Source organism: Lepisma saccharinum, chromosome 4 (genome assembly GCF_977018435.1).
Source record: "Lepisma saccharinum chromosome 4, izLepSacc3.1, whole genome shotgun sequence".
Taxonomy (NCBI): Eukaryota; Metazoa; Arthropoda; class Insecta; order Zygentoma; family Lepismatidae; genus Lepisma; species Lepisma saccharinum.
The window spans coordinates 108,800,323-108,820,387 of NC_139232.1; the positions used below are offsets into that span (position 1 = coordinate 108,800,323).

General features: G+C 39.2%; 1 protein-coding gene across 5 annotated transcripts in view; it reads left to right on the forward strand.

Moving 5' to 3' along the window:
- LOC145986740 (SID1 transmembrane family member 1-like) overlaps positions 1-20,065 on the forward strand; it is a 105,799-nt gene that overhangs the window by 72,826 nt on the left and 12,908 nt on the right. For 4 of the 5 annotated variants that reach the window (XM_083121097.1, XM_083121099.1, XM_083121098.1 and 1 more), the window contains 3 exons: positions 3,247-3,374; positions 5,945-6,055; positions 19,737-19,850. In XM_083121097.1, coding sequence (XP_082977223.1) covers positions 3,247-3,374; positions 5,945-6,055; positions 19,737-19,850 — 353 coding nt within the window. Of the gene's footprint in view, positions 1-3,246; positions 3,375-5,944; positions 6,056-19,736; positions 19,851-20,065 lie in introns of those variants that run through there. The other variant, XR_014441607.1, reaches the window with a different exon arrangement.

The window sequence follows — 20,065 nt, forward strand, 5'->3', positions numbered from 1 at the left end:
GCATCCAGCTAATAGCTTGCCATGGAAAGCTTGCTGCTAGCTACTTAGCTTGCCATGGTAAGCTTGCTTCATGCTTGCAGCAAGCTGTCTGTGCTATCTGGGGTGTAACTGCACTTTTCATGGAAATGGAATTACACATGCATGTTTAACTTAGAACTGTGAAGTGTCAACATTTCAGTGCTATAAAGCGACCACAAGGAAAAAAAACCTTGGTTGAAAAGTCCCCACGCAGGTTTCCCTCCTTCCGTTCAGCTCAGGCCATAAGGAAGCATGGTTCACTCTCCCCCTCCCCTCCATGTAGGAGTACGATGCACAGGAGTCGCAGGTCTGCACACGTTTCTTTGCTTGTGGTTCCACTATAGAAGTAAGTACAGGTTTGGGCATGAAAATCCAGCACACCTCAACTTGTCAGACATTCTCAAAGTATAATTTCTTCTACATTCGGCCATTCCACTACCCTTCCGATCTGGCCACTTCACATCACCCCTCCTGCTATATCTGCGCCTGTTCTTGTTTTTGAAGCACATTAAGTTAGGAGAAAGTTTTGTTTCAGACCAAGTTACATGAGGCAGGCTGGTTTTTCATGCCGAATCCTGTATCTCCTAAGTTTCAAATTCTTGCTCATAGAGGCACCACTATGTTTGTGCACAAACAGCTAAACATAGTATTAAGTTATTTTATGTGCCTTTTTCTTATAAACTGTCTTTAATGGAGTTACGCCACTTGTACTCTGAACCCCTCAATTATAAATATTCAATATTTCCATAAATACAAAGGTAAAAAGGTAAAAAGGGTAAAGTGCTCCCCTGTACTTAGCACCACGCCATGAAGGCGTATAGGGGGTGTGGGGTAACACCCTACACTTTCTTGATCCGGTCGTGAGTGGCGGTGATGTGATCAGCCTCACGCCCCTGACTGCCTTTACCCCCCAGGGTTTCCCCGAGGTACACATGTTATTCGACGCTGGGTGGGCGCCGGGACCGCTTCCAACATTACAAAAGTTCCCAGATTTGAACCGGCCAGGGATAGAACCCGGGACCTTGAGCATGGTAGTCAGACACGTTACCGACAGCCACCGTGGCCACATACAAGGCTCATTCAATATATATCTGTTAATATATTGTAACAAATATTTATTACAAGCATCAAAAGAACTACAGTACTATGTTTCAACATAGTCCTCGCCCCCTTAGTTCAATGCACCTATGCCAGCACTTGAGAAGGGCACTTATTCCACAGGAAAAAAAGTCTTTTGGACACGTGCATAACCACTCATGCACTGCTGATTGAACTTCGTCATCATTCTGGAACCTCGATCCACTTAGCGCATCTATCAGTGGGCCAAAGGTGTGGAAATCGTTTCTGTTCTTAACAATAAAAGTAACAAACTTTCGGTTTTCTTTTAAGTGAGGGGGTAGAAGCCCTGAAGATACATTTCTCAGTATATTACAACCTATTACACAAGATGTTTAAACCTGCTAAGGAAATAAAATTAAATACCACTGTGTACTTCTTCTTCTTCTTCTTCCTCTTTCCCCTTTTGCCTCATAGCGTCGGGATTGCCTCTATCCACTCCTTCCATCTCTCCCATTCCTTTGCCATTCTCTTCAATTCTCTTATTCTTTCTTTTGTCCTATTTCTTCTATTCCTTTTTCGAATGTCTTCCAGGAAGAAGAAGAAGAAGAAGAAGAAGTGTACACTAAATTACATATTTGTCAAAGGGGTGGCATGATTTAGGATGTAGTCAGTAATACAGGGATGGAATGTCTTTTTATATATCTGAAATTTGTCAGCTTTTTTAGAAAATATTAGTCAGCAGTCAATAGTTTTTGTGTTCATGACTGCATTGCATTTTTTGGAATCCAGAACAACTTCCCAGTGAAGTAGCATTTTTATTCAGTTCAATTCAAGAAGGGATATTCTGTTTTATCGTTCTTCACACAAACAAAAATTTCATTTCAATGTAACACAAATAGGTTTCAGCTAATAGAGACAATACTGTTGTAATTGCAGTGTGAGGTCTATTGGTTTGGGAATCCTCTGACTAACATGTATAAAGGATCATATTTCTACAGGCGGCAATGAATATCATGGTGCATGCTTAGTATCTGGAGAAACAGTTTCTTTGACGCTTTTGGCACAGTTCTAGTGCAGTTACATTTTTCTGCTTCCGTAATTGCTTTATCAGATTGGCAAGTTTATTATATTTATTATTTTTTCAGATTTTCTTTTCTCTCAAGAGGTATTTCTATGTCTATGTCTATGTCTATGTCTATGTTTCTTCTGCTTTGTGTACTTGGACCAGTGCTCAATGTGATGGGGGATCACCTCCAGCTAGTAAAATTTTCTGTAAGCTTCCCCCTAGCTGTCTCAAGTGTCACCATGTTAAACCATAGGAACATCCTTAACTATTCCCAAGGCTCAACCAAACATCCCCCTGGTAGCAATTTCCATTTCCAAGTGCTAGAATAATATCTGTTTGCCAAGATGGTTCTGTCTGCAAGAATATGCATGTTCTAATCATGGGCGATGGGAGGGGGGGTCGAACGGGTTGGTCGATCCCCCCTGGAAATTGACATAATTCATTTAAGGATACAAGGAAGCCGAAAGCTTGTTACTTTTATTGTTAAGAACAGAAATAAAGTTAATTTAGTTAGTATTCAAACAGAGTAATGAAAGTAAAAATGTATTTAATGGAAAACATTGAGTGAAAAATATATATGAACATTATATATATATACCATTTCATCTAAAGAACAAATGGTTCCAAAGTGTCCAAATTCTAATAATTACAATTGTAGGTGAGAGGTCACACAACAAACTTTATGAAAGAAATAATCCCCCCAACATTTAAAGCCTTTTCTTGAACGGGACGTGTAAAAGTTAATTTCAAAATGCTTTTCTGATGCTAACTGCATAAGATGCAAAAGAAATAATGTAAAATAGTTATGCTGGTGTTCACTCGTTTGGTGGATCGAGTCTCCCCATTTATATACGTAATAATAATAATAATCAATATTAATTATTATTATTATTTAAAAAAAAAATATTTTTATTAGTTTATAATATTTATTATTGTATAATAACATGTATAACCGTGGTAATAATACTTATTATTTTGCTATTATTCAACTTTTATCATTTGCCCGACCCCCCCTTCCTGCAAACATTTCTGGTGATGTCCATGGTTCTAATGTATCTTTTGAGTATCATTTCGTTCATTATTATTATTATTATTATTTTCAGGAAACCTCGCTAATTTGGGAATAATCATATATGGACTAATATATTCATCAGATGACTTTGCAACATATCTTCTCGCTATATTTTTGGTCAACCTGATCTTGTACACTGTATACTATCCAGTAATGAAGGTGAGGTTTCTTTCTAGCATTACTTTGAAGAAACTAAATACTCTGCCACCAGGGGTTTATCCAGAATTTTCCATTTGGGGATGTAAGTCCCAATTTAGGGAGCATAAGGATACATTTTGAGCCAGAATGACCATAAATTGGGCCTTTGTTGTGAAAAGTTCTTGGAGGGTGTTGAAGAAATTTGAAGGGTGAGGTGTTATGTGGGGGTGTTGGGGATGTGTGGATAGATCACTGTGTGCCACTTTTTTTTAAAATGATACTACGAAAAAGACTTGTGTATCACTTGCGTACCCAAATTCTATGGCAAACAATTAAGAGTACGTATGTTTGTTGTGGTCCACTAGTAAGAAAATAGAATAATTTTCCAGTAATTTTCCATACATATGACAGTAGCAGGTGCTTATAAACATGACGTTATTTTCACTTGTTTAGTATTGAGTTACATTATGCAGTTTGTGGGGATGCTTGCTATTGTGCAGCCAATAATCTCATTTCTAAAACAAAAATGGGAAACACTGAGGAGACATGGCAATGGATGGACAATAAAGTACCTTTATTGACAGCACATATGTGTCAGTTCCAAGTACCGACAATGATGTGCACTGAGGAGTAGCTAGTCTAGCAGAGATAGATCACCCAATCTCATATATCTAATTATTTTCAAATCACAATATTTATTGTCTTGTTGAAGCCACAGTTCATATGCAATACTTTTTTTTCATGCGCTTCTCTTCCCTCTGTGCGATCAGCGGGCAAGGCTGGAAGGAGCTACTCTAGCTGGCTTTTCCTCCGCCTCACCAGTTCCAGGTAGAAACAACCGCCACAAGAGAAAGGGGAGATTTCTACCTCTACCTCTCTTGCCCCCTGCTGCAATGGTTGAAATGTTGTGGTTTCAGGTACCCCAGTCCATCTCTTATAGGAACAGATAGGGGATTGGTTTCCCCTCGATTCCTTTGTAAATCCTCTAAAGAACTTGGGGGGGGGGGGGGAGGGGGAAAATTTCTGCAGTACTTATGTTCTCTGTATTTACACCACAACTTTTTACACGTTGTACAATATGTATGTATAATATGGAATGTAGTTTTATTATTTATGAAATGGGAATTCATTATGTGCAGGCAACAATGTTATCCTTTCTTTTTTTTCCATTTTTTAAATATGGAATATATAAAGATTAAATAACAAATATTTGCTCACGCTCTCTGTCGCTCTCGTTTTAGTAGTGTTTTATTTAAATATACTATTCTTTTGACCTCCAACAAAAAATGGGTAAGCTAAACAGTCATAAATACAGTTGTATTTATTTGGGCAAGAAAACATGCATTCATAGTGTCGTCAGTTTGGTTTATTTTACTTGGCTTCTCTGTCACATTTGGTTATCGTGAAAATGAGACCTCACAAAGAACAATCCAGACTGGGATTTAAACCTGTGATGAGTGCACTTTCTTGTTCCTATGTGTTGTACTGTGCAGTGAATAATGAAATAATTTGGGATGAAAAATTTATCCCGGAATTCAAAAAGCCAAATGAATATTATTGAAGAAACTACAAAAATGTGTGTTTCGTTACCTGTTTATCCCCTTTAATATATTGAATTTTTGCCATCTCCCATCACATTTTCTAGCTGTATAGATTTAATTGCGATAAGTAGCTAATGAGCTTATGGAAGTCATGAGGGACAATCACAAACAGAGAACTCTGGACTCCTAATTTCACAGTGCCCTGCAGGTGCACTGGGAGGAAATTATTTGTGTTTTTTATTTTAGCATTGCTCTTCCATCACTTTACCTAACTTCTACCATGACAATAAATGTTGATTAAATTAAACAGATGAAGTGTGGATACAAAGAAACACTCATGCACAGGCCAGGGCTCGAGCCCGGATTCTTCAGTAACGACATCGTGAAATGGAGAAATTAGGGAAATCAAGCAATGCAAAATTTTGAAAAAACTTTAATCATGTACAAAGATGGTGTTTCAAAAATGCAAGTGAAAATTACCACTGAGGGAAAATGCAGTTTGCTTTAGCGATATCCACATATCCGAATGGTTAGCACTTTCCTCTCGTCTTTGTTGTCGGCCGACCTCCATGGGGGATTGATTGCAAGTGGTCTTGGATCGGTACCCAGTGGAGGCACATGGACTCTTTTGAATTTTACAAGTTACTTGATACACTAAATCATTTCTTCTTCATGAATTTATGTGTGTGCATGGTAAAATGTAAAGTTCCCGTGCATATAGCACCATGCCATGAAGGCACATTTAGGGGATATGAGGGTAAGGCCCCACACATTCTCGATCTTGGCCATTTTGGAGATGATGTGATCTGCACCATGCTCTGGCCACATTTACCCCCCAGGATTGTTCCCAGGTACCCATTGATTTGAGGCTGGGTGAGGCCCAGAACACTTTAGTGGGAACAAGACTGGAAAAAGGGTCTCCTGTGTGGCAGTCAGACACAGCTACAGACTTGACCACCACGGGTCATATAATAATATGTGTTCGCATGTGCTTTTATGATTATTTTGAAAGTATATATGCTAGATTCTACAGAAGTCCTTTTTTTCTAGTTACTGCACGGTGAAAAAATTTTGACTAAGCCGCTGATTTACATTTTATTGGCCATAGCTTCGTGGACTGTTGCCTTATACTTCTACCAAAACAAGTCAGCATCATGGAATGTAAGTATGAAACACTAGTAGCGCATACATTTAGTGTAGAAAATAATATTTGCAGTGTGTATGAATGTATAGAGTCTGGATGAGAAAATTTGACACTGTGATCTATTTCCATTCATCAAATCATAAGTTGCACAAAATGTGCAATGTATTAAATAGGTCAATATTATATTACTAAATACCTAAACTTATAAGTTACAACATACACAATGTGATTATTTTCCTGTAGTTTACAGTTATTACAAGCATAAAAAAAAATACTAACCATTGTTATAACTGTATCTTTAGTCAAAATGAAAATAAATGTCTGATGAAAGGAGCGTGTGTTCTCCTGAAACGTCACAAAGAAAAACTGTTTTCTTATGCTTGTAATAACCGTAAACTACAGGAAAATAATTCTATAATGCAACAATGCGTACATACAAGAAAAACTAATACACAATGTGTACATATCATAAAGAAAATATGCATGAATCATTTTGATATTAAAACACCCATATGAAACCAGACAGAAAATCAGCGATCATTTTCGATAATATTTTGTAACAAAAGAAAGCCCATACAGATATACATAGTGGCATAAAATGAGAAGGGCTATATATCTCTCAGAGGTAGGGTATACTCACAAAGAGAATTTACATGAGCATTAACGTAATACATAGTGATGTATATTATAGTTTGATGAACTCAGCTTAAGGTTCATGTTTCAACAAAATACACATGTTTTAGTAAATCATATCTAAGGTAAACACGTTGGATATACGAGGGTGGTTCAGCATGCTCCGCCCCTGACCCATTTACAGTGATAGTAGAGACCTGTAATTTTATATGTAACATTGTTCATTCTTTAGACTAATATCCACAAAGTTTCAAGAATTTACAACAATTTCTCTTTTTATTACACGTTGATGATCAGTAAGAAGTGTAGCCACATGTGAAACAATGGAAAAATCTGAGGTCCGAGCAGTGATAAAATATTTCCTCATGAAAAATCTAACACGGAAACACATCCATGCAGATATGGTGGGAACTCTTGGAGACTCTAGCCTTTCATATGACCTAGTGAAGAGATGGTGCCGTGAATTTAAATGTGGTCGGCAGACCTGTGAAGATGAGCATGGTGGTGGCCCATCTGCAACGGTGACCACACCAGAAATGATTACAAAAGTGCATGACATGATTTTGGCAGACCGGCGAGTGACTGTCCGCCATATAGCAGACACATGTGGCATCTCAACTGGCAGTGTGCATTCAATTATTCATCATCATTTGTTAATGAAAAAAATCTCTGCACATTGGGTCCCGAGAATGCTGACGGTCAACCAAAAGAGGACACGTCGTGCGACAAGTCAGAACCTGTTGCAGACAATAAAGGCTGACAAGCCAAAGTTTCTGAAGAGATTTGTTACAATGGATGAAACGTGGGTTCACCACTTCGATCCCGAAAGTAAACGCCAAAGCATGCAATGGAAACACCCCCATTCTCCACCCCCAAAGAAATTCAAGGTTCAACCATCAAAGGGCAAGGTGTTCTGGGATGCAGAAGGAATCCTTTTGATAGATTATCTCCAACAGGGAAAGACAATCACAGGTGTTTATTTTGCAACCCTAATTGAAGAATTACGTACTGCCATCAAGGAGAAACGCCGCGGAATTTTGTCCCGTGGTGTGTTGTTCCATTGTGACAATGCTCCCGCCCACATCTTCCAAGTTGCGGTGGCTGCAATTCATGCAGCAGGGTTCGAAATTGTCCTTCATGCCCCTTATTCTTCAGATCTGGCCCCCAGTGACTTCCACCTGTTCCCGAACATGAAGAAACACCTTCGTGGAAAACATTTTGCCAGTGATTCCGAGGTTATGGATGTTGTGAATGCTTGGTTGCCGGACAAACCACAAGATTTTTTTTCTGCTGGGATTGAAGCACTGGAAGGCTGATTGGAAAAGTGTGTTAATGTTGCAGGGGACTATGTTGAAAAGTGACAGTGATTCGGTTTTCCTACGAGGGTTCCTTCTATGTCAGGGGCGGAGCATGCTGAACCACCCTCGTAAGTCTCTTCTGTATATTATTGTTTGAAATGATTCCAATTTTTTAAAAAATTGATTTAAAGTAAAATATAGCATTTTTATTTTTGACTTGATAATACAAAGTTATCTTGAGTTATCATAGCGTTTGCCACTATTTCCCGCGAGGATTTCTAAAGCAAAGGATACTTTAAAGTATTGTGAAAAGGGGACGGGAGAAAGGTTTTTCTACTTTTGACAATTTAGCTTATTTGTGTATGTGTGCTCTGCTGTTAATGGGGCCAGCTGGCAACCCTGATTCAAACGTGGTCACGTGTGTGCATGCTGGAGAATGGGAAGTCTCTGATTTCGCTATCAGTAGATGCTTATTACACATATTAGTAGTGCAGTGCAACAGTGATTTAATCAAATGCCCCCAACAACCCCTAACACCCCCCAAAACTTTCATTAACACTCTCCCTAAAATTTCTCCCAAAGACTCGCGCTGTGTAAATATTACCCAGAAGCAAAATTACTTCATAGGTTCAAATTATAACATTAAAGCATTTGATTAACAAAACCTTTATTGGTTAAAGTAATTGTATTAACTTTGAACATGTTTAAATATCAAGCAAAAATGCAGGAGCATATGTGTGGGTTAAATTTACACAAGCTATGTTTCTACGGCCCTGTGAGGGAAATTAATGAAACCTCATAGCTGATTCAAGGTCATGACAGTTGGAAGGGTTCACTCATTGCTAAAGATGAAAAATATTTCAAAATCGCTTGTGCTATTTTTACCCATTCACAGTGGTGGTCAGTGGCGAAGCGTAGAGTTGCTAGCAGGGTAGGCACAAAAGTGCGATAATTTCCAATAGTTGCTTGAATCTGTAAAAAATAAAGGGGAGGGGTATGTCATGTCATGGAGACTGGTTCAATGTCTCTCCAGGCCGCTTCTTTACTTGTCAGTGGGGTACATTTTCAAAAGCCTTGTTACCGGCCATCAGTACGATAATTATGTCTGTTAGACGTTATCCCTTCCCACCCACCAGATGTCATCGATCTAGATTTTTGTTCATTTCATTGTTTTTTGTTTGTATTTTCTCAACCCCTAAGTGACAGGTTACTATGTAACATATAAACAGGTTATATATAATGAATGTAGTTGCTTGAGAGAATAGAATCCCAATTTTTAGGCGTGATTTAGCTCTTTTCTGCCAATCCAATGTGACAACACTGGCCTGTTCCACCGAACTTGAACTGGAATAATCCCATACCACTCTTTGTCCTAAACCCCAAAAATGTTTTCCCTTGCATTGTACTCTCAAAGCCCCTTTCCTCTTGTTATCTCTTCAGGGTAAACGAAACAGCCTACCTCTTCACTTGTGTCGGCTGCATAAAAAAATGTCTGCTTGCAATATCTATTCGACGACAGTGTTAATGCATTAAATAACGTTTCAACAACTTTCAAATTTTTGATATTTTGCTGCCACTTGCCACTGCTACTTGCAAAGGGAAATAGAGTTGAAAACATTTTAGAAGTTATTGTTATAAGAAGGAAACATGAAAGAACAAAAGTTGGTCTTACCTTACCAATAATTACATCTTCACTCAATTAAGAACTCGATTGTTCTTGCATTTCAGTCCAGCACCTTCTTGCATAATCTGATCGCTGCACACGACACGACTCACAAACAAAGCTCTACCATCACGAACTTCGCACTCCGAGCCCCGTTGCCTTGTAGCGTTGTGAGCAGAGGCAAGTTTTCACAGGCAGGGAAGAAGCAAGGGAATCCCCATTCACGATAAAACTAAATAATTCCATTTCCAGTGAAAGTAAAACTACTTTGTAAATATAGGGCATAACTAGCATTTTCATTTACATAATTTGGTATGAAGACTTACTTTACAAATATAAGTTTTTTGGACTTTCTGTTTACGCTACGGTGTTGGGTGAATCGACAAGACCATCAGCACTCTGACCAGAAAATGAAGTCGATGAAAGGAAGGAAAACTAAAGTTTCGTACAAAATGTGAAGAATGTACAATTGAAATAGAAATCTCTCTGCACGAACACAGGCTCGTAAAATGCTGGTACACCACAAATTTCCAACCCTGGCGGAAATGCAGTGTTGCTGATATTCTGTTCGTGCTAGTGGGTTACACCGTGAGGTCAGCCTCACGAGCACGTTATAAGCATACGTACAGTACTCGTAAGATTAGGTTTCCCGCATATTCGACCGTACTTCAGAATGTGAAGAGAAGAGGCCCCAGCAAATGTGCCTCACTCCGTGGAAAGTTCTAATACTGGACAGGGTTAGAATTTTTTTGTAATTATCATAAATCAAAATTCCAAACTCTTGCATTGCATTACATATGTTTTGAAGAAATAAGTAAAGACACCTTTAAGAGAGTAATGGTGTGGGTAGGCCTGGCCTCCTGGCCTCATAGGATGCTTCGCCACTGGTGGTGGTGCATCATAGAAATGCGCAAAACATTCTTCATGAAAAATTTGATGAAGATAGAAATGATCAAATTAAGAATTTGTTTCATTCGTGTTAGATTCTATAAATACAGTAATCCCTCAGTAGTCCGGCAGATATCAGACCAGAGGACTGCCGGATTAATGAAAACACCAGATTAGTGGAGGTTCATTAAAAAAAATGCATTTTAATAGCAAAACCTATGTTTATTGCACAAAATATTATAAAATATGTACGTATGTACATGTATTAAAATGGAAATTAGTGTAACAATTAGTGCAACAATGACGTGTACAGATCACTATACTGAGCCTAGTGTTTACCTCATGCCAAGGTCTCTGACACCGACATGCATTAACTTGTTTTCCCTTTTACGCTCCCCAATCGCTCAACGCCGGATTACTCTGACATGTCTTTCCCGGACGTATGAACAGACTGGTGAAGTACACCATTCCGCCTGATAGATATGAATCTTGTGCGAGGAAGTTACGAGATTAATGGAAGTGCATGAGAGAAAGATTGTGCTGTTACTGTGATTTCTTTTTGTGAGTTTTGTTATGATGTTCAACTTTGGTTCTTTTTAAATTGCATAATCAAGATAAATAGATTCTGAATTCATATGTTAAAACGTAAGTTCTGTGTTTTTCTGACTATTTACTGCAAATCTTAATGTTTTCCCGTGCCCTGTGAGCTATCACGCGTATACCACAATATAGTCTCATGTTGCTCATTCTCAATTTGTATTGAGATAAATATATTCTTATGACTATTAATAATATCATATGGTTCACTCTGGCACGACCGAGTCAATAATTTGGCGCACAGAACGTGGGGCCACGAGCAAATTGTGCTTTAGCTACGTTAATCTTTGGTAACGTGTTTTAGATTTGCAGTTGACTCAGAACTTTTGATGCGCAACAATGGAAAAGAAAATATTAAGTGGAAGCAAAGCTTCATTTGTTGATGAAAGCACAGTTCATGTGTTTTGCTCTGAGACTACATCAAGGCTTGATGATACGTTTGTTTACACTGAGTGTCAAAATACTTTTCATTTGAATTGTGAAAAGCTAAAGTCACCAAAGGAAAGTAATTCTCCTGGTGAATTAACATGTCTCGCATGCAAAGAAAAACTTTTAGTTCCTGTTGTTCCTGTTACTGCTGATTTGCTCGCGTCATTGCAGCGAATGCTGAAGGCAAATTCCAGCAACCTGGAAACTAGAATCCAGAAAAAAATGACAGAAAATGCTAGCAGTCTGGAAGCTAAAATGGCTGAAAATTCTAGTAATCTAGAACTTAAAATCCAGGAAAATTCTAGTAATCTAGAACTTAGAATCCAGGAAAGGATTACGGAAAATACTAATAACCTAGAATCTAGAATGCGGGAACATTCTGATAGCTTGGAGGCTAAGTTACATGAGAACTGTAGGAGGTTAGAGGATAAACTTCAGGAAAATATGAATATCTTGGAGCACAGTTTACAACTAAGACTAGAAGAAAGTAGTAGAACTCTTGAGTGCCGGCTAGAAGCAAGGATGGAGGAGAAACTGTCCCAGAGTTGTTCACAACTTGCTGCGTCCAATTCAGAGATGGGACGGAGGATCGAACAACTGACTCTGCAAATGTCTGAGGGACAGCAGAAATTGAACGAAAGCCTTGAAATTGAGATGGTGAGCTTACGTCAAGCATGTCAGTCAAATTCTCAGCAGCTGGAATCTAAACTCCATGAAACAGTTGTTCTGTTGAGGGAAGAAGCTGAACAGACCAAGGAAGACTTCCGAAAGGAAATCACTGAAACGCAGAGCGGTTTCAGGGAAGAAATGTCCAGAGAGTTGGACAACCAGGTGACCAGTATGGCATATCAGCTGAGAGAAAACTTGAATTTGCGAGTGTAGAGACGGTGGCAGAAAACCTTAAAAGCAGCACGGAGGGTCCTAGAGAGAATGCTGAAGAGTGGAAAAATGATATGGAATCCAAACAAGGGAAGCTTTCTTCAGACATGCGTAATCTTTGTGACGAAGTGGCTCAAATTTCAACCACTTTAAGCAAGTTGCCACTCTCCGGTGAACCAGAGTTACCGCGGGTGGACCAGCTGGGCGCGCCTTTTCGAAGGTTACTGTCTCCTAGTCGTTCTGAGGAATCTTCGGGGCAACGAAACTGTACACATGTAAAAAAAAGACGCCACAGGGAGATCGTTTCCAGTTCTTCAGGCAGCGAGTCGACTTTATCGGAAAAGAGAAAAGAAAGAAAATCTCGAACCAATGCTACGCGTGGTGGGATGACCCCCCGGATGGCTGACCTGAATTCCATGCGGAAATTCGACGGAAATATTATAGCCACTTCGGCTGTGATTTATCTGAAGGAATTAGATACCAACCTTGAGATCCTTCAGATCCCGCATAGATACAGGCTGGAGATTATTCCTCGTTTGCTAACGGGTATGGCTTATCATTGGTTCTAATCTCATAAGAATGATTTCCACACATATTCAGATTTCCGTAGGGCGTTTAAGAGGCGTTTTGCATCTTCAGAGGCAAAAGAAAGGGAGTTGGCATCTGTTAGGGCCAAACGGTACAACAAAATCAATGACAATAGTTTGGAAGAATATGTTTGGTCTGTATACTCTGCTTACAGAAACCTGAGTAGCCACTACACAGAGCAGGAGGTGGTAAACCTCATAATCGGCCAATTGCCTTATAGAGTGAAGCAATTGTGTATGGCCCACGCTCCCGTGACTGTTGATTTGCTTGCAGATTTTGTTAAGAGATACGAGCAAGCGGAAGAGCAGGATGCTTGGCGAACTGCGTGGAGGAAGGAGAATCCTACTCACCAGAACAACAGAGATATTCCAGGCAACTCGGCAAACAGAAACCCGAGGGTTCGTATGGTCCAGAGGCAGAATAATTACCATGAAAATCGCTCTGCAGGTCCATATTGAAACAGCAATCGTTATCGTCAACAAAGCCGAAATAGGCAGAGACATGAGTATACTGCTGCCAGATACGAACCTTGTGAGAGACCACGAACTGAGAACCGTTTATCTTCCCCGGAGCACAGTGAACCTTTGAGGGAAGGTCGTAGCTCTCCACGATTGCAAGCGGCGGGCAGTGGCTTACAAACAGATGCTGCAGTGTCGTACCCTAGTAACGAGCAGCAACAGAGCGTCGAGCTGACCAGGAAATTTTGCTGGGAGAATGGAGCAAATCTCGACCAGGTGCGGGATTTTACCCCACGCCTGGCATAGAAACGTCCCCTTTTGATGTCGGGCGGTCTCGGATAGAACTGGGGCCTGCAGAAAATATTTCCCAGTCTGTAAATAATGATCTGAAGCTGGGTGTTTGTTATCAATCATGAAGAGAGCGAGTTTCTTTACAAATTGTGTCGGGCTAGTCAGTCTAAAAACTTTGGAAGAGCGCCTGAGTTCAAGGCACGTGTAGCAAATGTTGATATAACTTGTATAGTGGACACTGCAGCTGAAATATCTGTTCTGAGTCTAAAGATTTGGAAGAAAATAAAGCAAAATTTGCCAGGGGCCATGTTACAAGCTAGTCCAGAGGTGCGACTTATTGATTTCGCTGGAAAAAGTCGAACTCGAGTTGTGGGAAAGCGCAGAAACGTGGTGGAAATTGCTGAGAGCACCATACCTTTAGAAATTCTTGTTGTGAAGGATTTTCCTTCAGACTTATTATTGGGTTATTCGTTCCTGCAGAAATATGAAGCAGAGATCAATCTCAAGCATAAAAAGTTGTATCTAATGGTGGATGGAGAGCCAATTGAGCAAAAGCTAGATGATGATGATTCCGTTGATAAGCAAATGAGCATCCGGAGGATTGAAGCTAGCTACGATAAATGGGCTACACCGCTAGAGGATATAAGGGAGAAGATTGACTCCAGTGAATTATTGGATAAGGAACAAAGAGCCGAATTGTTCGAGATATTTATTGCACATAGTAAGGTGTTTTCAGAGAGGCCTGGCACGGAAAATGGCTTAGTTTATGACATTCATCTGTCAAGTGACGTTCCAGTGAGTCAAGGACTTTATCTAGTTGAGTTGCAGAAATTCTTACGTTTTCTTCACGTGTATTGCCAGTGTGTCTACCTGATATTGTTCAAAAGGCTCTTCAACATTGCCCCATTGGTTGATAACAATTACAAATTGTTTTGTACGTGCAGTTCTATCCAAGATTGTACTAAATTTCCAGCCCGAATCCGAAGAAGGTGAGAGAGACTGGCAGAGTAAGGTTGTTCAAGTGCGGTTACGAGAACGATATGCTGTGCAGAGGCGGAAACTGAAGCAGAAGTGCCATGCTTTGCAGTTGAAGGAGGATGACCTGGTGCTGCTAAGAAGTCATCGTCCAAATTCAGCTGTTAACCGAACCATTTCCAAGTTCTTTTATTTGTGGACAAGACCTTTCATAGCTACCCAAGTGAAATTCAACACGGCAGTGTTATTGGACACAAGAACTCGTAAGGAAGTGTGCAAGGCGAATTTCGACAATCTGAAGATTTTTAATTGTTCTCCAGATATGAGGAAAATACTTTTAGAAGGTTGAATCCAAAATCTCCTAGACTGTGAGTGCTTCCACGAGTCGTCGTCGATTTTGTTTCTCAATGGAGGGGGCGATTGACATGTCCTTCCCGGATGTATGAACAGACTGGTGAAGTACACCATTCCGCCTGATAGATATGAATCTTGTGCGAGGAAGTTACGAGATTAATGGAAGTGCATGAGAGAAAGATTGTGCTGTTACTGTGATTTCTTTTTGTGAGTTTTGTTATGGTGTTCAACTTTGGTTCTTTTTTAATTGCATAATCAAGATAAATAGATTCTGAATTCATATGTTAAAACGTAAGTTCTGTGTTTTTCTGTCTATTTACTGCAAATCTTAATGTTTTCCCATGCCCTGTGAGGTATCACGTGTATACCACAATATAGTCTCATGTTGCTCATTCTCAATTTGTATTGAGATAAATATATTCTTATGACTATTAATAATATCATATGGTTCACTCTGGCACGACCGAGTCAACTGGAGGAGCCGGATTGGCTAAGTGCCGGGTTATAGAAGGACCAGTATATTGACAATACCACTGCATATTGTGTTAAAAAACATTAGTATTGATGTGTCGTGGTTCTGCAGCATAGTATTTTAAGAATATGAAAACTGTTGAAGAATAGAAGATAAATTTCTTAAAAATAATTTCAACTAACTGTCAAAAACGTGGTGTTTGTAGTTACTTTTTCTTCTACTGTATGCACTTTGAAAAGCAGATTATCAGTTTTGAAGAAAGTAGCAACAGAAATAAAAAGCGATGAACTGAAGAACTTTGCCGGGAAAATATGTCTAAGAAACTCGCATTCACCACCAAAGTACAATTAAAGGATAAGGAAAGATATCAGAACTAATGAATAAATATTATTTAATGCCTTAAAAGACATTAATTTATCTTGAAAGGGATTTGATAGAAAGTCTGTTTTCCTGGCTTTAAACATTTATTGTGCATAAATTTATTATAACAATACTTTTCACAATTATTATTATTATTATCAATATTATCCTTATTATCATTATTTTTATTATTATTTACTATAGTTATGTATTTCAGTCTTCCAAGTGCATTGTGTGTATTGTTTAGTTTTACTGTGGTCCTATGTCTGTATTGAAATAGGTCAAAATTATACTTTTTGTATAAAAATCAAAATAATCAATCTCATGTAAATTCTGTGGACCCAAAATGTCAATTTTGCCTTTAACATGCTAATGTTACACATTTTTATCGATTTAGGGGTCAAATAGCGAGCTCCTGATTTTTGCCAATTTTTTTAGCATTATGGATCACTGTGCAATAGTATCGTGGAAATTACCCATCAGAAAGTGTTGAAGAGCACTTTGGTTGGCAAATATTTGTGTCATCTCATACCTCACTTCACTTATTGCTGCCATGCAGGTCCGTAGCCAGACAGGGGCCAGGGAGGGCTGAGCTTGCCTTGGAACTACCGTCAGCCCCCCTCCCAGCACTGAGGTCAGCCCCTGGACATTAGGTAAAACTATTTTGTGTAATTTGATTGCAGTGAAGAGTCAAAATGTAGACAGCAGATATTATTATGCTCACAACTTTGGTGAAGGATAAGTTCAGGGAGCATGAACAGCAGCTATTACATTCGTTCATCTTATTTATAAGAAGAAGTGTGTGTAAGTAGCGGCAAGAATTTAGGAGATTCTCTTCTCTAGACTTTTGAAAGTTCCTTCACAGGGGAGCTTCTTTATCTGTACCTTCATTGCCCCTGTTACTACCTCCCTCCCATTTATACAGAAATCTGTGACTTTGATGACATTATACAAATTCCCTCCCTCCGCGTCTGCGTCAAAGGTAAACAGCTCCCAAGTTTTGGGAACGAAGGGGAGTTTTAGTTTCGGGAGGGGAGTGGAATGTACGCTAGGCACTATTATTGAATATTGTCAATCTTTTCTTAGGTGATATAAATATCTGTATCATCAAATGTAGTATGGAGTATGTAGTAAGGGATGGTTTTAGTAACAGCCAATTAACACTTCAAGCAATAGTTACAGAAAAAAATGTGATGTTTCTAAACTTTATGTAACTTAATGACCCCCCTCCCCCTACAAATAATTTACCTTCATTTAACACTGTTAAACTTTTGAAAAATGGACTTGATTTACAAAGCCGTGAGCCCCCCTGGAGATGAATTCTGGCTATGGGCCTGCTGCCATGGATCTACGATTTTCACCCGAGAACTAGCATTGTCGGGAACTGTTCATTTTCATCCCAAAATACCTCAAACTATTGTCATTCGATGAGTACAGCAAGTTGGTAACAAATTTGACAACTGTGCATTCCTATATACTCAATAACCTGGAGGCTGAGGCTATACTCTACTTTTTTAAGTGGACCAATTTCCTTATACTGTCAACATTCAGAAACGTGATTCATACCACTTTAATGTGCAAAGTGCTCCAAACTTTCATTCTGGAGTGATTGACTTATTTGGTAGAGAGCTGAGGTGAGGCATCTCCAGTGTTTGTTCCGGGAATAGCTGTATTCTGTTGTTTCTACAAGTGAAAGAAGTGGTACTGGTTCATATTTGTTCATACATTTAGCTTTGTGTTTAGCAGCGACGTGCATTCGGGGTACGCAAGGTACGCACCTGATCCGTGTTCCTGCCGATTTCCGCAGAAAGACGCTGTTTCTTCTGCTTGGTACCCTAGAAATTCGGAAGGTAACCCCATTGGCTCATATCAGCCCCGACCACGTGTTTGGGTCTGCCCACGCTTACCCTCTCTCTCACTTCTTTCCCGGTTCTAAGCATCGAGGGTACCCAAGGTTTTGACAGCGTATGCAGTGTTGACAGGAGTCAACATATATTTTTTTTTCTGGAATGCTTAGCTTACTAGCAATTAGCAGCCACGCATAGATAGATCACTGTTGGGTTGCAATAAAAATACATTATAGAAAGTGATACAGGAATCAGAGGGGAGGGCAAGAATATGTAGTGGTGGAAGATCATATTTAATATACGCGTAAACTATCACATATAAAATATTTATGTGAGGTTAGAGTTACACTAGCAAGTTTTTTTGTTGTTTTTTTTCGTATAGGGATGTGAGGACCAGAATGGACTGTCACTGTGTCGAGGGGAAAATATGTGAACAATTTGCAAGTTTCGCACCTTCTCAGAGTATGAGAGTATCTGTTTATCTCCTTTCGGGATCAACATTTCCTTTGAGTTCCATAGCTTGGGTGTTGATTGTTGACCCAACGATATGAATAAATGATAAAAGAAAAACATAATAAAACACAATGCTTACAATGGGATTCGAATGAGCCCCCCTCCCTCCCGCCAGACATTGCAAAGTGATGTACGGTAGTTTAGCTTTTGAAGTGTTCTGGGATGTATGCTGATGTATTTTCTACTTGTCCTTAGTTATCTCCCTTCTACTTTGTCGACTGGCAACTCCGATTCATTCGTCCACAAGAACGCGTGGTTTTTGGGCATAGCGGACCGGACACAACGTACCGTGGGAGGTTGACTTTTGCTTTCTTCTGTCGTGTGAAATTTGCAGCGAGTGTTTCGTTCATATTATTTACTTTACAGGATCTCTATTGTTTGTCGGTGCTGTAAAGTGATAAAATAGGGGGACCGGGAGTTATTGATGACATTCTGGAGAAGGGATTTTCGGAATTTGTGAAAAAAGTGTAAACAATCCGAAATGGAAGGTCTGTTCCTGATTTGGAAAAATTGTTTCAGGCAGGAGTTGTGAAGGATGGTAAGCAATATATTAGGCATTTTGATTTTTGAGAAGAAGAAAAAATATCTCTACAGAGTGATTGACTGAGTAGAAAAACAGTGAAACTTTATTGTTGGCCTTATTCGTTGGTGTCCTCTGCGAAAGATGTTGTGAAATAGTAGAGGATACTGAGATTTATCAAATTTATTACATGAAATTTGAAAGGACGGAAAATGATTGACCCATTTTCTTCCCGTTCAATGTTCATCGCACTGCATGAAGGAAATAATCGTTGAATTGTTGGACTCTACGTAGCTACTATCAGAATATATTTGCAAATATGAAATAACATACATATATTTTATCTCGTTACATTTGGATATTGATACAAGGATGAGAAATTTCCCATTATAAAATTGTAGAAAGAAGTTACTTTCTGAATAACATGATGGCCAGGGAGGGGGGGGGGGTTCTGGCCCCCATAATCCATTTCGGTTGGCCCATGTTGCGTACCCTAGTTTAAATGTCACCGCACGCCACTGGTGTTTAGTCTCCCATAAATGAAACGTACCAGCTTTTCCCTGAGTTTTCCTCTCCCTGCCAAAATTCCTGGGAGCACCCATGCCCCTCAGCTAACATTTTCCACTTCAAGTACTGCATACATTTATCTCTCTATTTTTATCTCTGTGTGTCTGTCTTTTGTAGTGCTCATGTATTATTGTGTATGTATGTGTAGATTGTTTATGTCACTGTTAGATTTGCACATGGGAGAATAATTCATTAATGTGTTTTACATCTTAACCAAAGTTGTTGATATACTGGCACAAAGTACTTATTTATCTGTGTATTGGCTTTATCAATATTCTACTCATTTTGGTGGCCAGTTGGGGATGTTTTGCTCTGGCCTTCGAAATTAATAGAACTTCGATTAATCAGTAAATGTAATCTTTTCAGTACACCCCAGCTCAATCCAGAACTTTCAGTCACACTTGTATAGTACTAAATTTCTACGATGGGCATGATGTGTGGCATTTTCTGTCGGCAGCCGGCATGTTCTTCTCCTTTATGGTAAGATATACCCTTTATTTAATTTGGTTTTAATTGAGTTATTTTATGTTGTTTTTCTGCCAGGTTTCGCTAATTGCAATGAATTTTAAATTAAACTCAGAAATATTTGGTCACCAGGTGTCCCAGTGTTGCTGGGACAGTCAAGGCTTTCACCTAGATGTCCCAGTGTTTTAGAGATATCTTCAGGATGCTTAACTTTGATTTGATATGATTTT